We start from the raw sequence: 20,555 nt of genomic DNA on the forward strand, positions 1-20,555 counted from the left end.
GTAAATAATTTAGGGGTCAAGGTTACAATTTGTCAAACAGCTGGGGCACTGAACTGTCTAAAAGCACAAACATAATTCATAAATTGCTACATTTTGGTATGAGTTCGAGTACACTTACATACATATAGCTTATTCCACTGTACAAGTGTGAGCTTGCCTGCATGTGCACACAAAGTTTTCAGACCCATTTGTATGCCTGTTGACAACTCAACACCTATACTGTTCGGTGAGTTGTTCCTTTTACTCCTAAATTGGTTACATTCAACCAGAAGTTTCAAATTCATTGTTAAGAGTACATTAGAATCTGAATCTCAGCTGCTAGTCTCTTGTTCCTTCAAAAGTGACCTGGATCTTGCTTTCTCTCAACGAAGGGTTTGGAGCAACAAGTCTTTTCCTAAAGTTTGTTTATATCTTTTCCTTTCAACTGATACGAAAATTAACAAGAGGTAATTTTTATTTGTCTTTGGCTTTATTTGTATCATTCCTAGTTTTCGAAATGGTATGTTTGTTACAAATGTACTTGTCTTTCTGTATACAGTTGTACCTTCAATTAAACACTGAACTTTTAATCTCATTTCTCAACAAGTTGTGTGTGTGTGTGTGTGTGTGTGTGTGTGTGTGTGTGTGTGTGTGTGTGTGTCAGGGATCAAGACAAAGAAGAAATGATGATTAATATGAAAAAATTTATTTGCAAATTTAGTTTCACACTCTGCATCCATACAAAGTATTCCTCTTTAGACACTGTCCACACATTTCAAGGCTATCAGTCCTAGCTACAAAAAATCTTAATTATATTATGGTTTGGAATTATTGTTCTTTAACAAGGCAGCTGAAAATACCTGTTCTGTATTAGGAACTGAGATTTATCACATAAATCTTAAAGCTAATGAAACAGAACAGTATAATTTTAACAGGAACAAATTTCCAACGAATCAATAAGAGTATGAAGCACATTAATAATGTATCACAAAACAGCATGTGCAACAATAAACTATCTACAAAGCTAGATATTACACATTTTATATCTTAGTAGCAAAATTATATCTTTGTATGAAACACAATCCACATACATAATCAAACCACTTTAAATATTAAAAATTCTTCCATAAATAGCTTTTTGTAAAACTATATAGAAAACTTCACAGTCTTAAAATAGCCATTTGATATGATCCATGTGTTGTACCACCACATACTAGCTCAAAGAAGCAGTTTTGCACAATCATCTCATGGTTCCTAATACTTCACACATGTGTAAAATTACTGAAAACTGATAAACACTTCACATACTTTACTTCTTGGCGACTGGTTCATTAGTTTTTAAAATTTTTGTTTTTGTGAATGAACTGTAATGTACACATTATGGAAACGAGCACTGGATGGCAAAAACTTTTCTTAGTGTTGATTATAGAACTTCTGAATACAATTCAGAATTAAAAGTTATTTCTCCTGAAGCCCAAATGGTACACTGATATGCCACTAACGAACACAACAACTGTTGACATAACGCAACATGTTTATAATCCTCAATTTACGAAACACCAGTAAATATCTTGAAACCTGAGTATTTTTTAGTATGAAACATTATCTGATGTTTCTTTTCCGTCATTGACAACAGTTAATTGCTCACAAATTTAGTCTGGTGATTCGCTTATATCATCGGCAGATGTAGTTGTAAGATTGCGTCTTCTGTACGACTGTAACAAAGTGAGGGCGTATGTTAATTAACTAAAAATAAATAAAAAGATGCTATGATGACAGCAAGAGAAAATAAATCCAAAAGGGAAACTTCCAAGTTTAAATACACATGAACCATTTACCAATATAACAAATACAACTTAAGGAAATTAGGATGTCTGTCTAATAAAATACAGCAGCTGGGAATGAGTTTAACTTCAAGTCTTACAAATCTCCAACACTGGAAAAAGTTTGGAAATGAGACAAGAGAAAACAGTCTTTCTTGTCAGAATTTAGTTAGTTAAATGTTCCACAGTTCATTTTTTAAACATAGTTTAAAGATAAGCAGTGAGTCTGTTGAAAGGATCTTTAATATCGAACATTGGAAAATCCAGGATGGAATGTAAAAATAATATGAAAAGGTCACAGAATTATGACTAAACATGTATGATAGAGTATAAGTACGGAAACGTCGTGAAAGACTCGCAGTATTTATATGTCATTTATAAAATAATAAATATGCCAAAAGGGCATTAGTCACAAAGATATTTAAAATAAAGAAAACTGTGATGGCGAGCCACTAAGGGCTGCTCATTACTTGCATGCTGCAGGTTGCAAAACGGACCACACAAGTAATGAGCAGCCTTTAGTGGCTCGCCATCACAGTTTTCTTTATTTTAAAAATCTTTGTGACTAATGCCCTTTTGGCATATTTATTATTTTATAAATGACATGTAAATACTGTGAGACTTCCACGACGTTTCCGTACTTATACTCTATCATACATGTTTAGTCATAATTCTATAACCATGTTATAGAATATAGACCATTCTTTGTTTTAAATTCTGAGGAAGACACTCCTAGCTGTGTCGAAACCAGGTTAATTTGTTTAAAATTAGTGGCCGATGGCAGAGTTTCTTTCAATTTTAACTATTCACAATCTCTGAACGTGCAGCCATGTACAAGATTTTGTTCTCGAGGTAGTTCTCGCATAATTTTTATTTCTAACAGTCGTTTTTTCAAACATGATTTTGTGTTTTCTTTTATCATTCTGCTACCCAAAATTCCTCTATTCTTACCATTCTCTCTTTTAGACTAAGTATTGCATTGTAGACTGCAGTTTCTCTAGTCAACAATCTGTCTGCATTTCCCATTACTCAGTTAAGAAAGTCATCAAGTTATAAAGTTCTTGTATTATATGATGAAAAATTCCACGCGTTTTTATACGTCATTCAGGAAATATATCGTTTCGTAATGGCATGTTGCTTGTGTTGCACATACTTTCATCATAGATTATGATTTCATTGCACTTACTGGCAGCTTCATCATTCTACTACCAAAAAACTGGATCCCTCTGCAAGCATTTATGCCTTTATGGAGTCTTATCTGCAATGAACAGTCTGGTCTTCATGTAGGTGTGAACTTTGGGATACAATGTAACTCAGTTATCCTACTTTAAAATAATCATTTCCAGACCACCACCACCACCACCACCTCCTCCTCCTCCTCCTCCTCCTCCTCTCATGTCAGGACGTTTAAAGTGTCAGTAAAATGGGGTGCTTTCATTTCTTCAGAGTTGTGAATCAAAATTACTTCTATTCTGGGACTCTTATTACAATGTAGGCTCCAAATAAGCCAATACACACAATCAATAGCCCGAGGTACTAAGAATAATACAGCTGGTAACTGAATTTGAAATTACCTTAGTTTTTCATTGAAATAACACACTATGGAGCAGAATAACAAATGAAATAAAAAAAAGGACAGATAAGGAACAGACAATCAGAAATAGTCCTGGGTACCGCAGTTCATTAAATGTGTGATACAACTGAAATTATTTGATACACTGTGTTTTTTAGTTTGTGTGTGTCTCTTATTACTTGAACCCTCACATTTTATTTCCATTAAACAAACCTTTACCATTAATATGCTTTGATCATAATAATTTCAGATTTCATTTTCCACTAATGGTGAGTAGATTTCATTACCTACCTCTGTTCATAGTTTTGAAGCTTGTCCTTCATAAGAAAAAATAGCTAAACCAATATTCTACCAATTCCAAGCAAATGCAGTCTGGAAGGCAACATGGCTAACCGGTGGTCATATTTCATTTTTCCTTGAACTAGTTTGAGAGAGAGGGCAAAGTCCCTCACAGCCAATGACTAAATATGTAATTAATTTTATTCTTGCTGTTCATTGTTTTTCCCATTTAAGTAATTTAAAACCAATTAACAGCTGCAGCTGAGGACAAAACTGCCTTACTAATTACTTACCGATTCTGCAACTTCTGTTAATTGTGCAGCCATCGCAGCACCAGTCTTTTGTACCATTTTAGTGAAGTATCCCTCAGAATCTTGAAGTAACTCATATGGATGTGCAAATTCCTAGAACAGTTATTTAAGTTAAAGTTTCCCATTCATGACATCATTAAAAAAAAAATTAAAATCTAACACTTTTATGTATATTATGTAAACAGATAACCAAAAGACAGGAGTAACAAATGTTTCAATATAGCGTGGCACCATGCTGGAATGTGGACCCCCTCCACTACTCTCTGGATTTGAAGCCTCTCAACACACCGAGCACAAAGTGAAGAAGGCTACTGCCTCTAGAGAAAGTTTCCTGTAACTATTTTTATATTTCCAATGGTAGGTTCTGTGAATCTGGAAAAATAGAATTCACAGTACTAGAAGTAACTGTGTTTCATTACTGCTACCTCACTATTAGAATATTCCTATCTGCACTGATAAGTGAATAACCTCTTAACTGAGTCATGTTTGGATTTGCAACGAAGATTTTTCTACTTTACTATGATTATTATCTTTGAACATGGGTTCATCTCTGACTAAATAAGAAACTGTTTGTCTGCTCCATTTATTCTTGAATCACTCTTAGTGGCAATTTTGTGTGGCTGCAATAGAACTGATGAGGATTAAAAAACTAAAGTGAAATGTGTATGGAACATTAAAACTTTAATTAAAGTCACAGATATGGGCCTTACATACTAAGAAGATAACTGTAATGAAGTTAGCAACTAAGGAATTATAGTGAAAACACAATTTTGTGTATTTTATGTTTCTAGCACAGTTCACACATTTTCACACTCTCAGCTGTCATGTGGTGCTCATAATTGTTGAGAGAGGGAGGGGGGGGGGGGGGGGGGGGAGAGAGAGAACTGCAGCTCAAATAGTTTGGAAGACTATGTAAATTGCATGTGTCCCCAAATATCTAATTGAAATTTTTTCAAGATCCCCATTTCTGAAAGATTTGTGAAACATCTTTTGACATGTGTACAAAAGAAAGTTCAATGGTTTCCAGTAATCGTTATTTTCCTCTTCATGTAGCATCTGCCATCACTGTATAACCACCTTGCAGTTTGGGATCCAGAGTGATGTCAGTTCACAGTTCTTCCATCACATACTTTGCCAGTAAAAAAACATGGAAGAGGGTGTTTCTGGTTTTCACGTTGCGTATTGTCTTGGGACAAAATAATCTCCACATAGTACCATTGCAATCTGAAGAAACTCAGACAGATATACTGGACTAATCATCTCTCAGCCACAACCTGAGCTACATCAAAAATCTTTACAGGCAAGCAAAACTAACATCAGCTGTGTGCCAGAGAAATATATCTCAGAACCTGGCAACAGCAGCTCACCATGCTCAAGAATATAAGAATATATTTGTCCACACTACATCAAAACTTATTGGAAATTCAGCCTGACATTTCCACTGTAGAACAATTTTTTTTTTTTTTAAACTTTAGCTTTGCTTCATGAAAGTTTGAGAACCTGTCTTTAATGCAGCAAATAAAGTGTTAGTGAAGTACCCTAGAAGGTCAGTTTGTTCACTCGCCTGAGAAGTTCATATGGGTCAGCTCAGTGATGATGACTGGCCTAATCTTTAAGAGTGGAGGCGTGGTAGATAAGAAATAATAATGGTGCTACAGTGGGAAAGGAGCTAACAAAGTGGGCATCAAACTGCCAATACTTATTGTTAATGATTAACTAAAGCCAGTAACTATTGAAGATACAGATCTCAGCACAAGTATTTGTTAATTTACCACAGAACAGCAATACATAAATTTTAGTACCTGACTTAAGGAAAACAACTGACATTAGTAATGGGATATGACCACTCCTGAACATATGAAGATGGACTACTATCATTCAAAACTTAAATATCTACAAGGTTAAGGAAGTTGACAGTCATTACTCAGACCTGTGTCAGGTTCAGCTTCATAAGGTGACAGTAATCAGGCTAAGTGTGCAAATCAACAATAAGTTACACATCAGTATGAAGTCTCAACACTTTCAATTAAGTGTGATTTGTAAAACAATGTATTGTATGTGAAATGTTATAGCCAGTGACTGAACTTGCTTGAATAAATAAAATTTTCTGCAGTGAGTTTATCTCAGTTGTATGGTGTCTGTAGTAAAATCCACCCATTTCTCTATTTTCATAAATAGCCAGACTGGCAAGAGCAACAGAGCGAAGCTGGCCAGCACGTGGCACGGAACTGCTTATAGCAGGGACTAGAGAGCACCCCTAGTACCACTAGTTCACTTGACACAGTTCCCACACTGCAGTAAGGCTGTTATCTCAACAGCAGTTTGAACTAGAAACCTCAAAGGTCAAATACTACTACTTTTATAGTAACAAGAGATGGCCATAAACCCATTTTTCATTTGCTTTTCTTTTTTATTAAATGTGAAAATGTGCAGCACACAAGTAAGTACTGTATATGTACAACTATGTTGGCACTGCAGGTAGCCTAGACAACACCAGTCCCATGCTCCGAGCTACTGTTACTATGGTCAGTGTGGATCTGTTTCTTACACAGTTAAGAAGCTGCTGCTGTTCATTTGCTCCCACGTTCCAAGTGTGTGTGTGTGTGTGTGTGTGTGTGTGTGTGTGTGCGCGCGCGCGAGTGAAATGGCTTCAAAGTTAAAGAAAGTGGTTGGTTCGATGGAGTGAAGTTCTTCCCTCTTAATGTAACGTCTCTTCTACACTACTCATCACGTTGTACTGGAGAACATCAAACATGTATCCAGAAGACAGTTACTGGGTAAATTAATTGAAGAGGGAGAAGGTGCTGTGATTTCTGTATAGAAATTATTAAATATTGAATATGTGATTTTTTTATGGTTGCATCTTCTTTGGATCAAGTTATTGAACTATCAATTCTGAAATCACAGAAAACAGTTTTGCCTACCACTTATGAATCCACCACTGAAGTTTGTGAAGCTGTCAACACCTCTGAATTCCTTGAAATGTTAGCAAACCCTAGTTGTTTGGATGTAGATGACAGTGACAGATTTGCAGAAATTGGCACAGGTTGGAAGATATTCATTTGTCTCCAAGTGCTGCCAATGTTAAGCTGCCTCTAGGTGCTGTTATGGAATTGCTCAACACACCTCTTTTTTTCATGAAGTACTGAACACAATACACCATATTTAAAGTTATGAATCTTGTAATTCAATTATTTAATTGGGTAGGAAAAAAAAAAAATCTACTCACCAAGCGGCAGCAGAACACACAGACAAAAGACTGTTGTGATTGGCACTGACTCGCTCACACTCATTCACTCGCTCACACTCACAAGCTATGAACTGACCATTCGGTCATTGACTTGTCTGCTGTATTCAGATGTGTGTCTGTGTCATAGCGTAATACCCATTTGCGACAGCAAGGTGTAAGGCAGGGGCCTGCAGACATACGCAAGTACCACATGTTATGACTCGTGCCTTCCATTTTGGAAGTTACATTTGTGAGGATGACTGTTCAAACTCGTGTCCAGCTACCCTAATTTAGGTTTTCTGTGATTGCCCTAACTTGCTTCAGGCAAATGCTAGGATGATTCCTTTTGAAAGGTCACAGCTGATTTCTTTCCCTATCCATCCCTAATCCAATGGTACAGTGGCCTCACTGTTCGGTACCAACCAACCCCTTTGTGTAACAGTTTGCTCCCGGGATTGGAATGACTCCTTACCCTCTCCCTTAAAACCCACATCCTTTCGTCTTTCCCTCTCCTTCCCTCTTTCCTCATGAAGTAACTGTGGGTTGCGAAAGCTTGAATTTCGTGTGTTTCTTTGTGTGTCTATCAACATACCAACGCTTTCGTTTGGTAAGTTACATCATCTATGTTTTTAGATATATTTTTCCCATGTGGAATGTTTCCCTCTATTATATTCATAGTTTATACATGTTTATTTATTGACATCTTGGGTTGTCGGGTGTTCTGCCGGATATCAGCGTCGTACTTGCACGATATTTCGGTCACGTAGCTCGAGACCTTCATCAGGTGTGACCTGAGACTGCTCCTCGAGTGGACCTGGTCCAGTATTTATGCCTATGGACTTCCCCCTCCACCAACGGCTGCAGGCGCTTCCTCTGTGGTCCGCGCCCATTCTCTGTGACCTGCTGGAGCGTTGCTGCTCCGTTTTCCGTCCGCTGCGGTTCTAGGTGTTCCCTCTGTGGTCCGCGCCCACCAAACCCGCTCCTGGGGGTTTCATCTACGGTCTGGGGTACCAGGCGTTCCCCCTGCGGTCCGCGCCCGCTCACCACGACCTGTTGGAGCGTTGCCGCTCCGTTTTTCATCTGCTGCGGCTCTGGATGTTCCCTCTGTGGTCCGCGCCCACCAGTCCCACTTCTGGGTGTTCCATCTTCGGTCTGGTGCTCCTGGCAGTCCGTCAGGGGCTCGTTTACCATCTCCATGTCTCTGGTTCTTCTGTTTGTGTAGTGTTGCAGCTGGCCCCGTTGCTCCTTTAACAATTCCAGAGCCGGATCCCAGGCTCTGCTTAGCTGGTACCCTGTGTCACGATTCATAAGATCGTCAGCCATTTTAATCACAATCGATTCTCTTATGACACTGTCCCAAAATCTGGGTGTTTGTGCTAGAATCTTGGTGTCCTCATACTTCATGGCATGATCTAGCTCTAGACAGTGTTCAGCAATGGCTGACTTAGTCACCTGTCTTAATCTAGTGTGCCTCTGATGTTCTTTGCACCTGATCTCCACAGTTCTTGTCATCTGGCCAATGTAGGACATGCCACATTGACAAGGTATATTGTAAATCCCCGGTTTTTGTAACCCCAGGTCGTCTTTGACACTCCCCAGCAGTCCCCCGATCTTGTTGGATGGACAGAAAACACACTTGATATTGTGTTTACGCAGGATCCTACTGATTCTGGCAGAAATAGAGCCAGCATAGGGCAGATATGCCACCTTCCTTGCTTCATCTTGGTCTTCTTCAGGAACCTGTGGTATAGTGGCTGGTCGGAGTGCCCTCTCAATTTGTCTGTCCATGTATCCATTCTTGGAGAAAACTGTTTTGAGACGTTCTCTCTCTATGGGTAGATTCTCTTGGTCTGATAGGGCACGTGCTCTGTGGACCAGTCTTCAGCACCCCATTCTTCTGTGCAGGGTGGTGACAACTGCTGGCCTGCAGATATAAATCAGTGTGTGTAGGTTTTCAGTACACACTGTGGCCAATTGATCCATCTGCTTTCCTCTGGACTAGTACATCCAGAAATGACAGCTGGCCATTCTTCTCCAGTTCCATGGTGAACTTGATATTAGGGTGGCATGAGTTAAGATGTTCAAGAAACTCATTGAGCCTGTCCATCCCATGTGACCAGATCATGAAGGTGTCATCCACATACCTAAAGAAGCATGTGGGTTTAAATGTGGCTGTCTCCAATGCCCTCTCCTCAAAACTCTCCATAAACATGTTGGCAACCACAGGGGACAGTGGGCTGCCCATAGCTACACCTTCAGTTTGCTCGTAATATTGGTTTCTGTACAGGAAATACGTGGATGTCAGTGTATGACTGAACAGGTCCAACAGAGCACCATCAAATTTCTCTGCAATCAGTTCTAGTGAGTCCTTCAGTGGGGCCCTGGTGAACAGCGATACCACATCAAAACTAACCATGATGTCCGAATCTGTGATGTGCAGTTGCTTGAGGCGTTGCAGGAAATCTTCTGAGTTGCGGATGTGGTGAATACATTTCCCCACATATGGAGCCAGGAGACCTTTCAGGTACTTGGCTGTTGTGTACGTAGGTGCCCCAATATTACTGACAATAGGACGTAGGGGCACACCCTCCTTGTGTATTTTAGGCAGACCATACAGTCTAGGTGGCACTGGCGCTTTTTCCCGTAGTTGTCTGATGATCTTATCGGGCATCCCTGTTTCCTTCAAGAGAGCACTAGTCTTCTTGGCCACCTTGTCCGTGGGGTCACACTCCAGAATTCTGTATGCAGGGTCCTCCAGAAGTTGGTGTACTTTCTCATCATAATCCACTCGCTGCAAGATGACAGTGGAGTTCCCTTTGTCTGCTGGCAGTACCACAATGCTGTTGTCTTCCCGTAGTTTCTTGAGTGCAAGCCTCTCCTCGGTTGTGATGTTCGATTTCGGCGGCCTGGCCTTGGTGAGGGCCCTGCAGGTCTCTCGGCGGACTTCCTCTGCCACATTAGGTGGAAGTGTGGCTGCAACTTGCTCTACTGCACTGACGAAACCTGAAATGGGTACGTTTCTAGGGGTCGTAGCAAAGTTGAGACCCCTGCTGAGTACCTTTAAGGTTGTATCATCAAACTGTATGCCACTCAGATTCGTCACCGTGCGTGTCTCTTCCATCTGCTGTGCTTTCTTACTCATGCGGTCAAACTTTGCAGATTGGCAAGATGAGGCATTCCTTCTAGCACACTCAGCTAAAGACCAGGAGGGACGGTCTACCCAATCCCAATCTTCTCTTGTTAAGGAGGCTGCCATGTACAGATGAATGTGTAACAGCTCCCTGGCCACAACATCTAACCTGTGGCGCATATCTCGAATCCTCTCTCTCACCTTTGCCATGCTAGCTCTGCGTTTTATCTTGTTCGCCGCTCTGGAGTTGATGTGATGTTTAATTCTGGCAAATACTGGTACCACTTCTCCATCTCGACACCTCAGCAAAAAACTGAGAGAACTCAGCATCTTCCCTTTCTTCTGCCGTAGCTTGTCCAGCTTCTTGATATTCTGATACATCTCCTCCCCGTAGAGACTTTTGATGTAACTCTTCAGGCTTTCCCGGCGATCTAATGACATCTTGGGTTGTCGGGTGTTCTGCCGGATATCAGCGTCGTACTTGCACGATATTTCGGTCACGTAGCTCGAGACCTTCATCAGGTGCGACCTGAGACTGCTCCTCGAGTGGACCTGGTCCAGTATTTATGCCTATGGACTTCCCCCTCCACCAACGGCTGCAGGCGCTTCCTCTGTGGTCCGCGCCCATTCCCTGTGACCTGCTGGAGCGTTGCTGCTCCGTTTTCCGTCCGCTGCGGTTCTAGGTGTTCCCTCTGTGGTCCGCGCCCACCAAACCCGCTCCTGGGGGTTTCATCTACGGTCTGGGGTACCAGGCGTTCCCCCTGCGGTCCGCGCCCGCTCACCACGACCTGTTGGAGGGTTGCCGCTCCGTTTTTCATCTGCTGCGGCTCTGGATGTTCCCTCCGCGGTCCGCGCCCACCAGTCCCACTTCTGGGTGTTCCATCTTCGGTCTGGTGCTCCTGGCAGTCTGTCAGGGGCTCGTTTACCATCTCCATGTCTCTGGTTCTTCTGTTTGTGTAGTGTTGCAGCTGGCCCCGTTGCTCCTTTAACAATTCCAGAGCCGGATCCCAGGCTCTGCTTAGCTGGTACCCTGTGTCACGATTCATAAGATCGTCAGCCATTTTAATCTCAATCGATTCTCTTATGACACTGTCCCAAAATCTGGGTGTTTGTGCTAGAATTTTGGTGTCCTCATACTTCATGGCATGATCTAGCTCTAGACAGTGTTCAGCAATGGCTCACTTAGTCATCTGTCTTAATCTAGTGTGCCTCTGATGTTCTTTGCACCTGATCTCCACAGTTCTTGTCGTCTGGCCAATGTAGGACATGCCACATTGACAAGGTATATTGTAAATCCCTGGTTTTTGTAACCCCAGGTCGTCTTTGACACTCCCCAGCAGTCCCCCGGTCTTGTTGGATGGACAGAAAACACACTTGATATTGTGTTTACGCAGGATCCTACTGATTCTGGCAGAAATAGAGCCAGCATAGGGCAGATATGCCACCTTCCTTGCTTCATCTTGGTCTTCTTCAGGAACCTGTGGTATAGTATAGAAGATTTCCTGCAACGCCTCAAGCAACTGCACATCACAGATTCGGACATCATGGTTAGTTTTGATGTGGTATCGCTGTTCACCAGGGCCCCACTGAAGGACTCACTAGAACTGATTGCAGAGAAATTTGATGGTGCTCTGTTGGACCTGTTCAGTCATACACTGACATCCACGTATTTCCTGTACAGAAACCAATATTACGAGCAAACTGAAGGTGTAGCTATGGGCAGCCCACTGTCCCCTGTGGTTGCCAACATGTTTATGGAGAGTTTTGAGGAGAGGGCATTGGAGACAGCCACATTTAAACCCACATGCTTCTTTAGGTATGTGGATGACACCTTCGTGATCTGGCCACATGGGATGGACAGGCTCAATGAGTTTCTTGAACATCTTAACTCATGCCACCCTAATATCAAGTTCACCATGGAACTGGAGAAGAATGGCCAGCTGTCATTTCTGGATGTACTAGTCCAGAGGAAAGCAGATGGATCAATTGGCCACAGTGTGTACCGAAAACCTACACACACTGATTTATATCTGCAGGCCAGCAGTTGTCACCACCCTGCACAGAAGAATGGGGTTCTGAAGACTTTGGTCCACAGAGCACGTGCCCTATCAGACCAAGAGAATCTACCCATAGAGATAGAACGTCTCAAAACAGTTTTCTCCAAGAATGGATACATGGACAGACAAATTGAGAGGGCACTCCGACCAGCCACTATACCACAGGTTCCTGAAGAAGACCAAGATGAAGCAAGGAAGGTGGCATATCTGCCCTATGCTGGCTCTATTTCTGCCAGAATCAGTAGGATCCTGCGTAAACACAATATCAAGTGTGTTTTCTGTCCATCCAACAAGATCGGGGGACTGCTGGGGAGTGTCAAAGACGACCTGGGGTTACGAAAACCAGGGATTTACAATATACCTTGTCAATGTGGCATGTCCTACATTGGCCAGACGACAAGAACTGTGGAGATCAGGTGCAAAGAACATCAGAGGCACACTAGATTAAGACAGGTGACTAAGTGAGCCATTGCTGAACACTGTCTAGAGCTAGATCATGCCATGAAGTATGAGGACACCAAGATTCTAGCACAAACACCCAGATTTTGGGACAGTGTCATAAGAGAATCGATTGAGATTAAAATGGCTGACAATCTTATGAATCGTGACACAGGGTACCAGCTAAGCAGAGCCTGGGATCCGGCTCTGGAATTGTTAAAGGAGCAACGGGGCCAGGGGCAACACTACACAACCAGAAGAACCAGAGACATGGAGATGGTAAACGAGCCCCTGACGGACTGCCAGGAGCACCAGACCGAAGATGGAACACCCAGAAGTGGGACTGGTGGGTGCGGACCGCAGAGGGAACATCCAGAGCCGCAGCAGATGAAAAACGGAGCGGCAACGCTCCAACAGGTCGTGGTGAGCGGGCGCGGACCGCAGGGGGAACGCCTGGTACCCCAGACCGTAGATGAAACCCCCAGGAGCGGGTTTGGTGGGCGCGGACCACAGAGGAAACACCTAGAACCGCAGCGGACGGAAAACGGAGCAGCAACGCTCCAGCAGGTCACAGGGAATGGGCGCGGACCACAGAGGAAGCGCCTGCAGCCGTTGGTGGAGGGGGAAGTCCATAGGCATAAATACTGGACCAGGTCCACTCGAGGAGCAGTCTCAGGTCACACCTGATGAAGGTCTCGAGCTACGTGACCGAAATATCGTGCAAGTACGACGCTGATATCCGGCAGAACACCCGACAACCCAAGATGTCATTAGATCGCCGGGAAAGCCTGAAGAGTGTTTATTTATTGTTTTCATTTCTGTGATTAGTCTATGTGGCATGTCGCCTGCTCTCACTATTCATCATATTTGTTTAAGATGGTAATCCTTATCACACGACTAATATTCTATAACCAGTGTGTAGTATGGCAATTGCCAAGACTATAGTAGGAGAACAGACACGTAATGACTGCATGGAACGTTCATAATTTTGTGGGGAAAAAAAGGTTGGGTATGAGGTGGTTTGAACATTGATCACCCAAGTCACAGTCCAGTATCACGACCACACAACCACGATGATTTAACTCTCACAGTTCACTTGATGTTGCTCATCTTGAGCTTTGACTCTTCATTGTTTTGATTTTGATGCAACATGCTGTTCAGAAGAGGTCCCCACCCCCTCGTACTCATATGGATTTATGATCAGCCCTGCAGGGTTCATGGTGTCAGTTTCCTCCAGCACAACTTCAGGCATTAGTCAAGTCCATGCCATGTCGTGTTGCGGCACTTCTGCAAGCTTGTGGGGCCCCTACACGATATACGGAATCCTGTTCTCAAATTGGCGAGGGTGAAGGTTCAAAGCCCGCATCTGGCCATCCAGATTTAGGCTTTTCCACGAGTTCCCTAAACTGCTTGAGGCAAATGCCGGGATGGTTCGTTTGAAAGTGCATGACCAATTTCCTTCCCCATCCTTCTCTCATTCGAGCTTGTGCTCCATTTCTAATGACCTCGACGTCAATGGGATGTTACACTATCTCCTCTTCCCCCTCCAGCACGTATCTACGTTTATTTCTATCTCAGACATAGAGACCCCAATTCTAACCTGCCTCCTTGCTCCGTTGACTGCTAAGGAAATTAGCGAACTTCACAAACTACTGACACTGCATGCGTTTTCATGCTAAATACATATTGGTATGAGTAAGGGCAGGTACAGTAATCAAAGCTAATCATCTGTACTTAACTTTTTTCTGGATGAAGTGGTTGTTTGGCTGTTTGTCTAGATGGTTGATTCTGATTGCTGTGGAACATTTGGGTTGTTGCTTGAAAAATGTACATTGAAATAATACAATGATGCCGGTTTCTTTCTTCACATCAGTTTGTCAATAAACATCAAACTAGTTTCCTTCACTGCACAACAGAGTACTTGTTCCTAATTTTGTATCATGATTAGCAAAATGAATTTGCAGTCCAACAGGTCATGCCAACTTCAAACTTGCTGCTCCATAACAAATAGACTGACTCCATTACAAAGACATATGAAGTTCACATACAAAGTTACACATATATCATCAATGTAATATATGTTTGTTAGCCAAAGCAATACCATCAGGTTAATATTTGTGAAACTAAAGCATTTTTCATGAATTTTATTTCTCCGAATAACGATGGAAAAGAATAAGTATGATTATAATATTGAATCACAAGATTCTTTCCTCCTCATACTGTACGGTAAGTCTCCCTTGACCTGCAGTTCTGGGCGCCTTTCACAAAATCTACCCCTTCTCCTAGACCGCTCCAGTCCTTTTCCTTCACCCTTCCTTCTTCCTTGTCCACCATTCTGTCTGAAGAAGCGTGTGCGTGTGCGTCTCTCTCCCTTGTCAACAAGCATAATCTACTATCTACACAAACTGCCAAACAACAATTTCATTAAGCACAAAGTTAACTACAAATAATTAACTAACTTTGCTTAGTCTATTTAAACCTGGCCATGCCAAAATGTATTTATTGTGCGCACACACTTAGCGTCAGCAGTTTGTGAAGCTTGTTAATTTCTTTATTACTACAATTATTTAGTCAATAGAGTAAGTGGTAGAGGCAGAATGCACAGTTTTATTTTACACACACTTAAAGATGATGGTGCCAGTACTGCAGCATGCAGATGATAATATATTCCCTTCATCACTGATCTCCTGTTGACAGTCTTTCTGTGGGGCAGGGTACATCACCTGCTGTTGCTGACAGCTACCGTGTGAACTGTCAACTTATTGTGGACAAACTGCATGCACTATTTCAGTAAATAAGTGTGAGGAGACAGCAGTAACTACAGAGTGGAACTGCCAAAAAAATATTTCTAGTTAGTGCCAAAATCAAAAGGTTTGTGTAGGGTAGTATGTATTAAAAGTTTTGGCATTTAGCAGAATATTTCCAGATTATCCAGAGTTTCAGTAATCTGGATTGCATCTGATCCCACCTAGTCCAGACAAATGAGATGTTTGTGTATTTTCTGTTAGTTACATGGTAGAGAAATGATCTGGAGACTTCTGGATACACATTTTGTGGTCTATGCTGCAACAATATGACATTAACTGGGGCATTAATTATCACAGGTTTCACCATTAATAAAGTATGTTTAAAATAAGTAAGTTATGTAATATAGCACCAAACTGCTATGTGACCCCATACACAATGTAAACAATTGTCATTGTCTATTAAGTTTTACCAGATTATACATCTGTACTATAGATTTAATTATATCTTAAACAAGGGCTTCTTACCACCATTGTTCCGGAGTCCATGACCAGCACTTTATCCGAGTCCATGATGGTGTGAAGCCTATGTGCAATTGTAAGCACAGTACAGTTGCTGAATTTCTCCCTAATCTTTATTTGTATCAGAGCATCAGTTCTTTGAAACAAAAAGGCCATTATTACAATTTAGTCATTGCATATAACAATTTCATTTATGTTATGAATTAATTCTAATTAAGTACTTCCAAATGAGTGATACTATCAAAAATCAAACCACACATATCTAAATATTGTGTGAGTAACAGCCTGAAAATGTTTATTTTCTCACTTAATTTATAAGTTTAACAATATTTAATGCATGAAAGTGATGTAGACTTGCTAACTGACAAGAAAAAAGTGGACAAAGAAGAAGATTGAAAGAAACACTCTAAATACCCAGTAACTCACAACTAAATTCATATCGTTCAAGATAAGTTTCTTACCCCCTTTCCGCACTTCTCCCCCTTGATCATGTGCCATTTTCTGCAATAAAAAGGTTCTAGAAACAAGAAAAGCACTATTTGTATGTCTTCCAATTTTTTGACTTTTCTGTTTTCTTTTAAATCTGAACTATTACACACCAAATAAATTACAAGGGGTAGTCAAAGTTTTAACTATCATCTCGAGGTAGGACTCAATGAGGGACACTTTATGAACTGTTCAATACCACCCAAAATAGCTTTTCAGAATACCACATGATCCACAGAACACAGTATGTAATAAAATATACATCATGTACATGATGTAGTGTAACTAATTAGCTTACCAGCCTGCAAGGTAGAAGTAATTAGCCAGACTTTGTAATTATCAGCAATACATTATTTAGTAACGTTCATGAGAAAACTAATTATATAACTTTTGAAAACAGTAAGTGAAGATGTCACAATAATGTTAGTATCAAATTCCAGCTTGTAACTAATTAGCAAATTAATCACTAAAATTTGAGTATTTCATATAGAGCCAAATTAACAATTCAAAATATTTCACGACATCAGATATAATTAAACTTGTGTAGGATCTTAGAGAATCATGTTATTAAAGATGCCAGATTCAGAATGAATGTAATTAATTTTGTAATTACACCACCTTGAATTTTTCAATATTAAGAAATGACTTTTTTGTACTTCTGACAAAACAAAGTTTTCGTATAACATGGTAAGCCTGTAATCTTATTCTGCAGTCTGTAAAGTTCTTGAGTTTATGTTGGCACAAAAAGTTATTCAGCAATTAATAAATTTCTGGAAACATCCCCCAGGCTGTGGCTAAGCCATGTCTCCGCAGTATCCTTTCTTTCAGGAGTGCTAGTTCTGCAAGGTTCGCAGAAGAGCTTCTGTAAAGTTTGGAAGGTAGGAGACGAGATACTGGCAGAAGTAAAGCTGTGAGTACTGGGCGTGAGTCGTGCTTCGGTAGCTCAGATGGTAGAGCACTTGCCCGCAAAAGGCAAAGGTCCTGAGTTCGAGTCTCAGTCGGGCACACAGTTTTAATCTGCCAGGAAGTTTCAATTAATAAGAAATCTAATTTTATTTCCAGTATTGTGAACCGCATTTCATCATTTTATTTTCATCTCAAAACCTAAGAACCAATACTTTATATTCATTGTAAATGAACATCTGTGTACGTCAAAATTATATTGACAGAGTATGTTCTAATGATGCTTTCCAACTGTAATTTGATAAATCTCTTGTAAACAAAGAGACCAAAATAGCATTTCAAGCAAGTAAATATGCAGTGCTGCACGTTAAGCCAAAGAAGAAAGTTCAGGTGGTTGTATTCTGTGACAGAAGGTCTGTGTAACTATGTTGTTTAAGAAAATATACACCTGCCAAACTGAAGACTTTCTGGAGTTGACTTTTAAGTGAAATACCAGATCCTCTCATGCTGGTTTCTCGGGACTATTTAAAAGAGGATTAAGCATCCCAATGTACAATTTCTGTATTTTGGTGGAGATTTCCTTTATAAAAGCTAAGTAGTGAGTTTTCTAAAGTTTACTTAAACTGACAGCAACTTATTCAGCTAATCAATTTCTTTAAGTGTTGTGAAGTTTAACTAATGATTTGATTTGATTTTGTGTTCCATATGTCCAACTGTGTTGGGTTCCCAAGGACGTGGAACAAGTCAGTTCTTTACAAATACAGTATGATAATCTTACAGCATATACAGACATTTGAGTACATAATTATATAAAAATTTATACAGTAAATTCTTTGAGCAGCAATACAGGAAAAAAGACGATACATATTTTCTTAGAATCATTACAGCACTATGGAAAAACAGATACAGAGCACATGCAGATACAGAGATCAAGTTAAATAACATTCTTAGTGGCATTATGTCAACTTTTATTATATAATATTAAAATTTTACAATTTATTTAGTTAAAAATTCATCTAGACACTAAAAAGCTTTTTCTAGCAGAAATATTTTTAGTGCTTTCCTAAACTTAATCTTGTTATGAGTCTCTGTCTTTATTTCAGAAGGAAGAGCACTGAAGTGTTTTGTTCCAGTGTAGTCAAGCTCAAATTTCTATGCTCGCTCTGTATTCTTCCTCGATGTGTTATGCTCATGACAATTACTGTTTGGTTGAAATATCTCTATATTTTTACAAACAAAACACATGAGAGAAAAAAATATATTGGCATGTAGTTGTGTATATTTTGAGCTCTCGAAAGCTATTTCTACATGAGCCTCTTGGGCACAATCCACATATAAAAAATCCCTGAAAAATAATGCTGTCTTCAACGAGTGAGTGAAAATAGCCATAGTATGCCACTTTTGCAGTGTTAGGTTCAACACATGTAGTGACAACCCGTAAAGCATATGTAGCAGAGCTAAGCCCCTTACAGAGATCTATAATACGTGAGGATCAGTTCATTTTCTTGTCAATGTGCACTCCAAGAAATTTTGTTGTTTCCATTCTGAGAGTATGTGATTAATGGATTCCTCAAGATTACTATCTATTCTACTGCTCATAAAAATTGTGGTATCATCAGCAAATAATGCAAATTTACACGGTAGGCTTGTGCATGATGGTAGATCATTTATAAATATCAGGAATAATAGTGGCCCACAAATTGGGCCCTGAGGCATTCCACATGTAATGGAACTCCATTCAGAATGTGAGGAAACTTCACATGCTCCACCTGAGCTATTCAAGACAACTTTTTGTTTCCTGTCTTGTAGGGCAACTGTAGCCAATTGCCTGCAACACCACTTACTCCTACTTATTTTGCTTTTTGCAAGAGAATCTGGTGATCAACATAGTCAAATGCTTTAGACAAATTGCAGAAGACACCAAGTGATAGCATTTTTCTCATTAAGGGTTTCTGGGACTTCTTTTGCAAGTGAATAGAGTGTGTCTTTTGTTGAACGGCCCTTTGGAAAGCCAAATTCTCTCTTTCTGAACTCCATTCACGAGATGATCAGTAATTCTTACACGTATTAGCTTTTCTAACATTTTAGAGAAAGCTGTCAGGAAAGATATAGGTCAATAGTTATTTATTTCAGTTTTATCGCCCTGTTTGTACAGGGGCTTCACATTGGCATACTTAAGTCTACTGGGAAAAACACCTTTCTGAAGGGAAGCATTGGAAATATGACAGAACATGTCCCTTATCCACAAACAAGAATATTTCAATACATTACTAGAAGTAGTATCAACCCCTGCAGAGTTCTTATTTTTTAGAGACTATGATTTTTTAAATTTTATCTACAGTGACAAGTTTAAGGTGCATTTCTGAATTTTTGTTCGAATATACAGCTCAACAAAGAGTTGCAGCTTCATCAACATTGGGGTTGCAGCCAATCTGTTGAGTTACCAACAGGAAGTGTTGATTAATGATCTCTGCCACACTGTTGGGGTTATCTACTAGAGTACCTTCATATCTCATTTTATTTACATCTTCTTTGCTTATAGTATCTCTTCCTGTTTTTTTTTTTTTTTTTTTTTTTTTTTTTTTTTTTTTTTTTTACAATGCTCCAAATTGTTTTTATTTTATTATTAGAATTATCTATTTTCTTCTCATAATAAATGGCTTTTTATTTCTGTATTAGTTTCTACAAATTTCACAGTATAATCTAAAGTGTTCCCATTTTTCTACATCTTTAGATAATCTTGTTGCAGCATAAGTTTCCCTTTTGGTTTTACATGACTGTTTTATACCTTTTGTAATCAAAGGCTTACTTACAGAATTGGAAGCACTGTTTCTGACCCATTTCTTTGGAAATATTTCTCCAAAAAGAGCACAGAATTCATTTATAAAACAGTTAAATTTAGCATGAACATCATCAAGGCTACATAATAAAGACCAATCCTATGGTTGAAAGTTTCTTTTGCCTCTTCGTTCATTACTCTTACGAGTTTCCATTGAGGAATTAGTTGTTTGAGCAGATTAACATCATGAAGAGTGAGAATATTTCCATCATGATCTGAAAGTCCACTTACAACCTGCCTGA

The 20,555-nt window shown here is 40.1% G+C and overlaps 1 protein-coding gene across 1 annotated transcript in view; it reads right to left on the reverse strand.

Moving 5' to 3' along the window:
• Positions 1-669: 669 nt before the first annotated feature.
• LOC126458616 (ATP-binding cassette subfamily C member 4-like) overlaps positions 670-20,555 on the reverse strand; it is a 305,514-nt gene continuing 285,628 nt past the window's right edge. Inside the window, exons 23-25 of the mRNA XM_050095782.1 lie at positions 16,092-16,221; positions 3,948-4,058; positions 670-1,694 (exon numbers count right to left, since the gene is read on the reverse strand). Coding sequence (XP_049951739.1) covers positions 1,632-1,694; positions 3,948-4,058; positions 16,092-16,221 — 304 coding nt within the window. The 3' untranslated portion in view covers positions 670-1,631. The remainder of the gene's footprint in view (positions 1,695-3,947; positions 4,059-16,091; positions 16,222-20,555) is intronic.

Source organism: Schistocerca serialis, chromosome 2 (genome assembly GCF_023864345.2).
Source record: "Schistocerca serialis cubense isolate TAMUIC-IGC-003099 chromosome 2, iqSchSeri2.2, whole genome shotgun sequence".
NCBI classification, from domain to species: Eukaryota; Metazoa; Arthropoda; class Insecta; order Orthoptera; family Acrididae; genus Schistocerca; species Schistocerca serialis.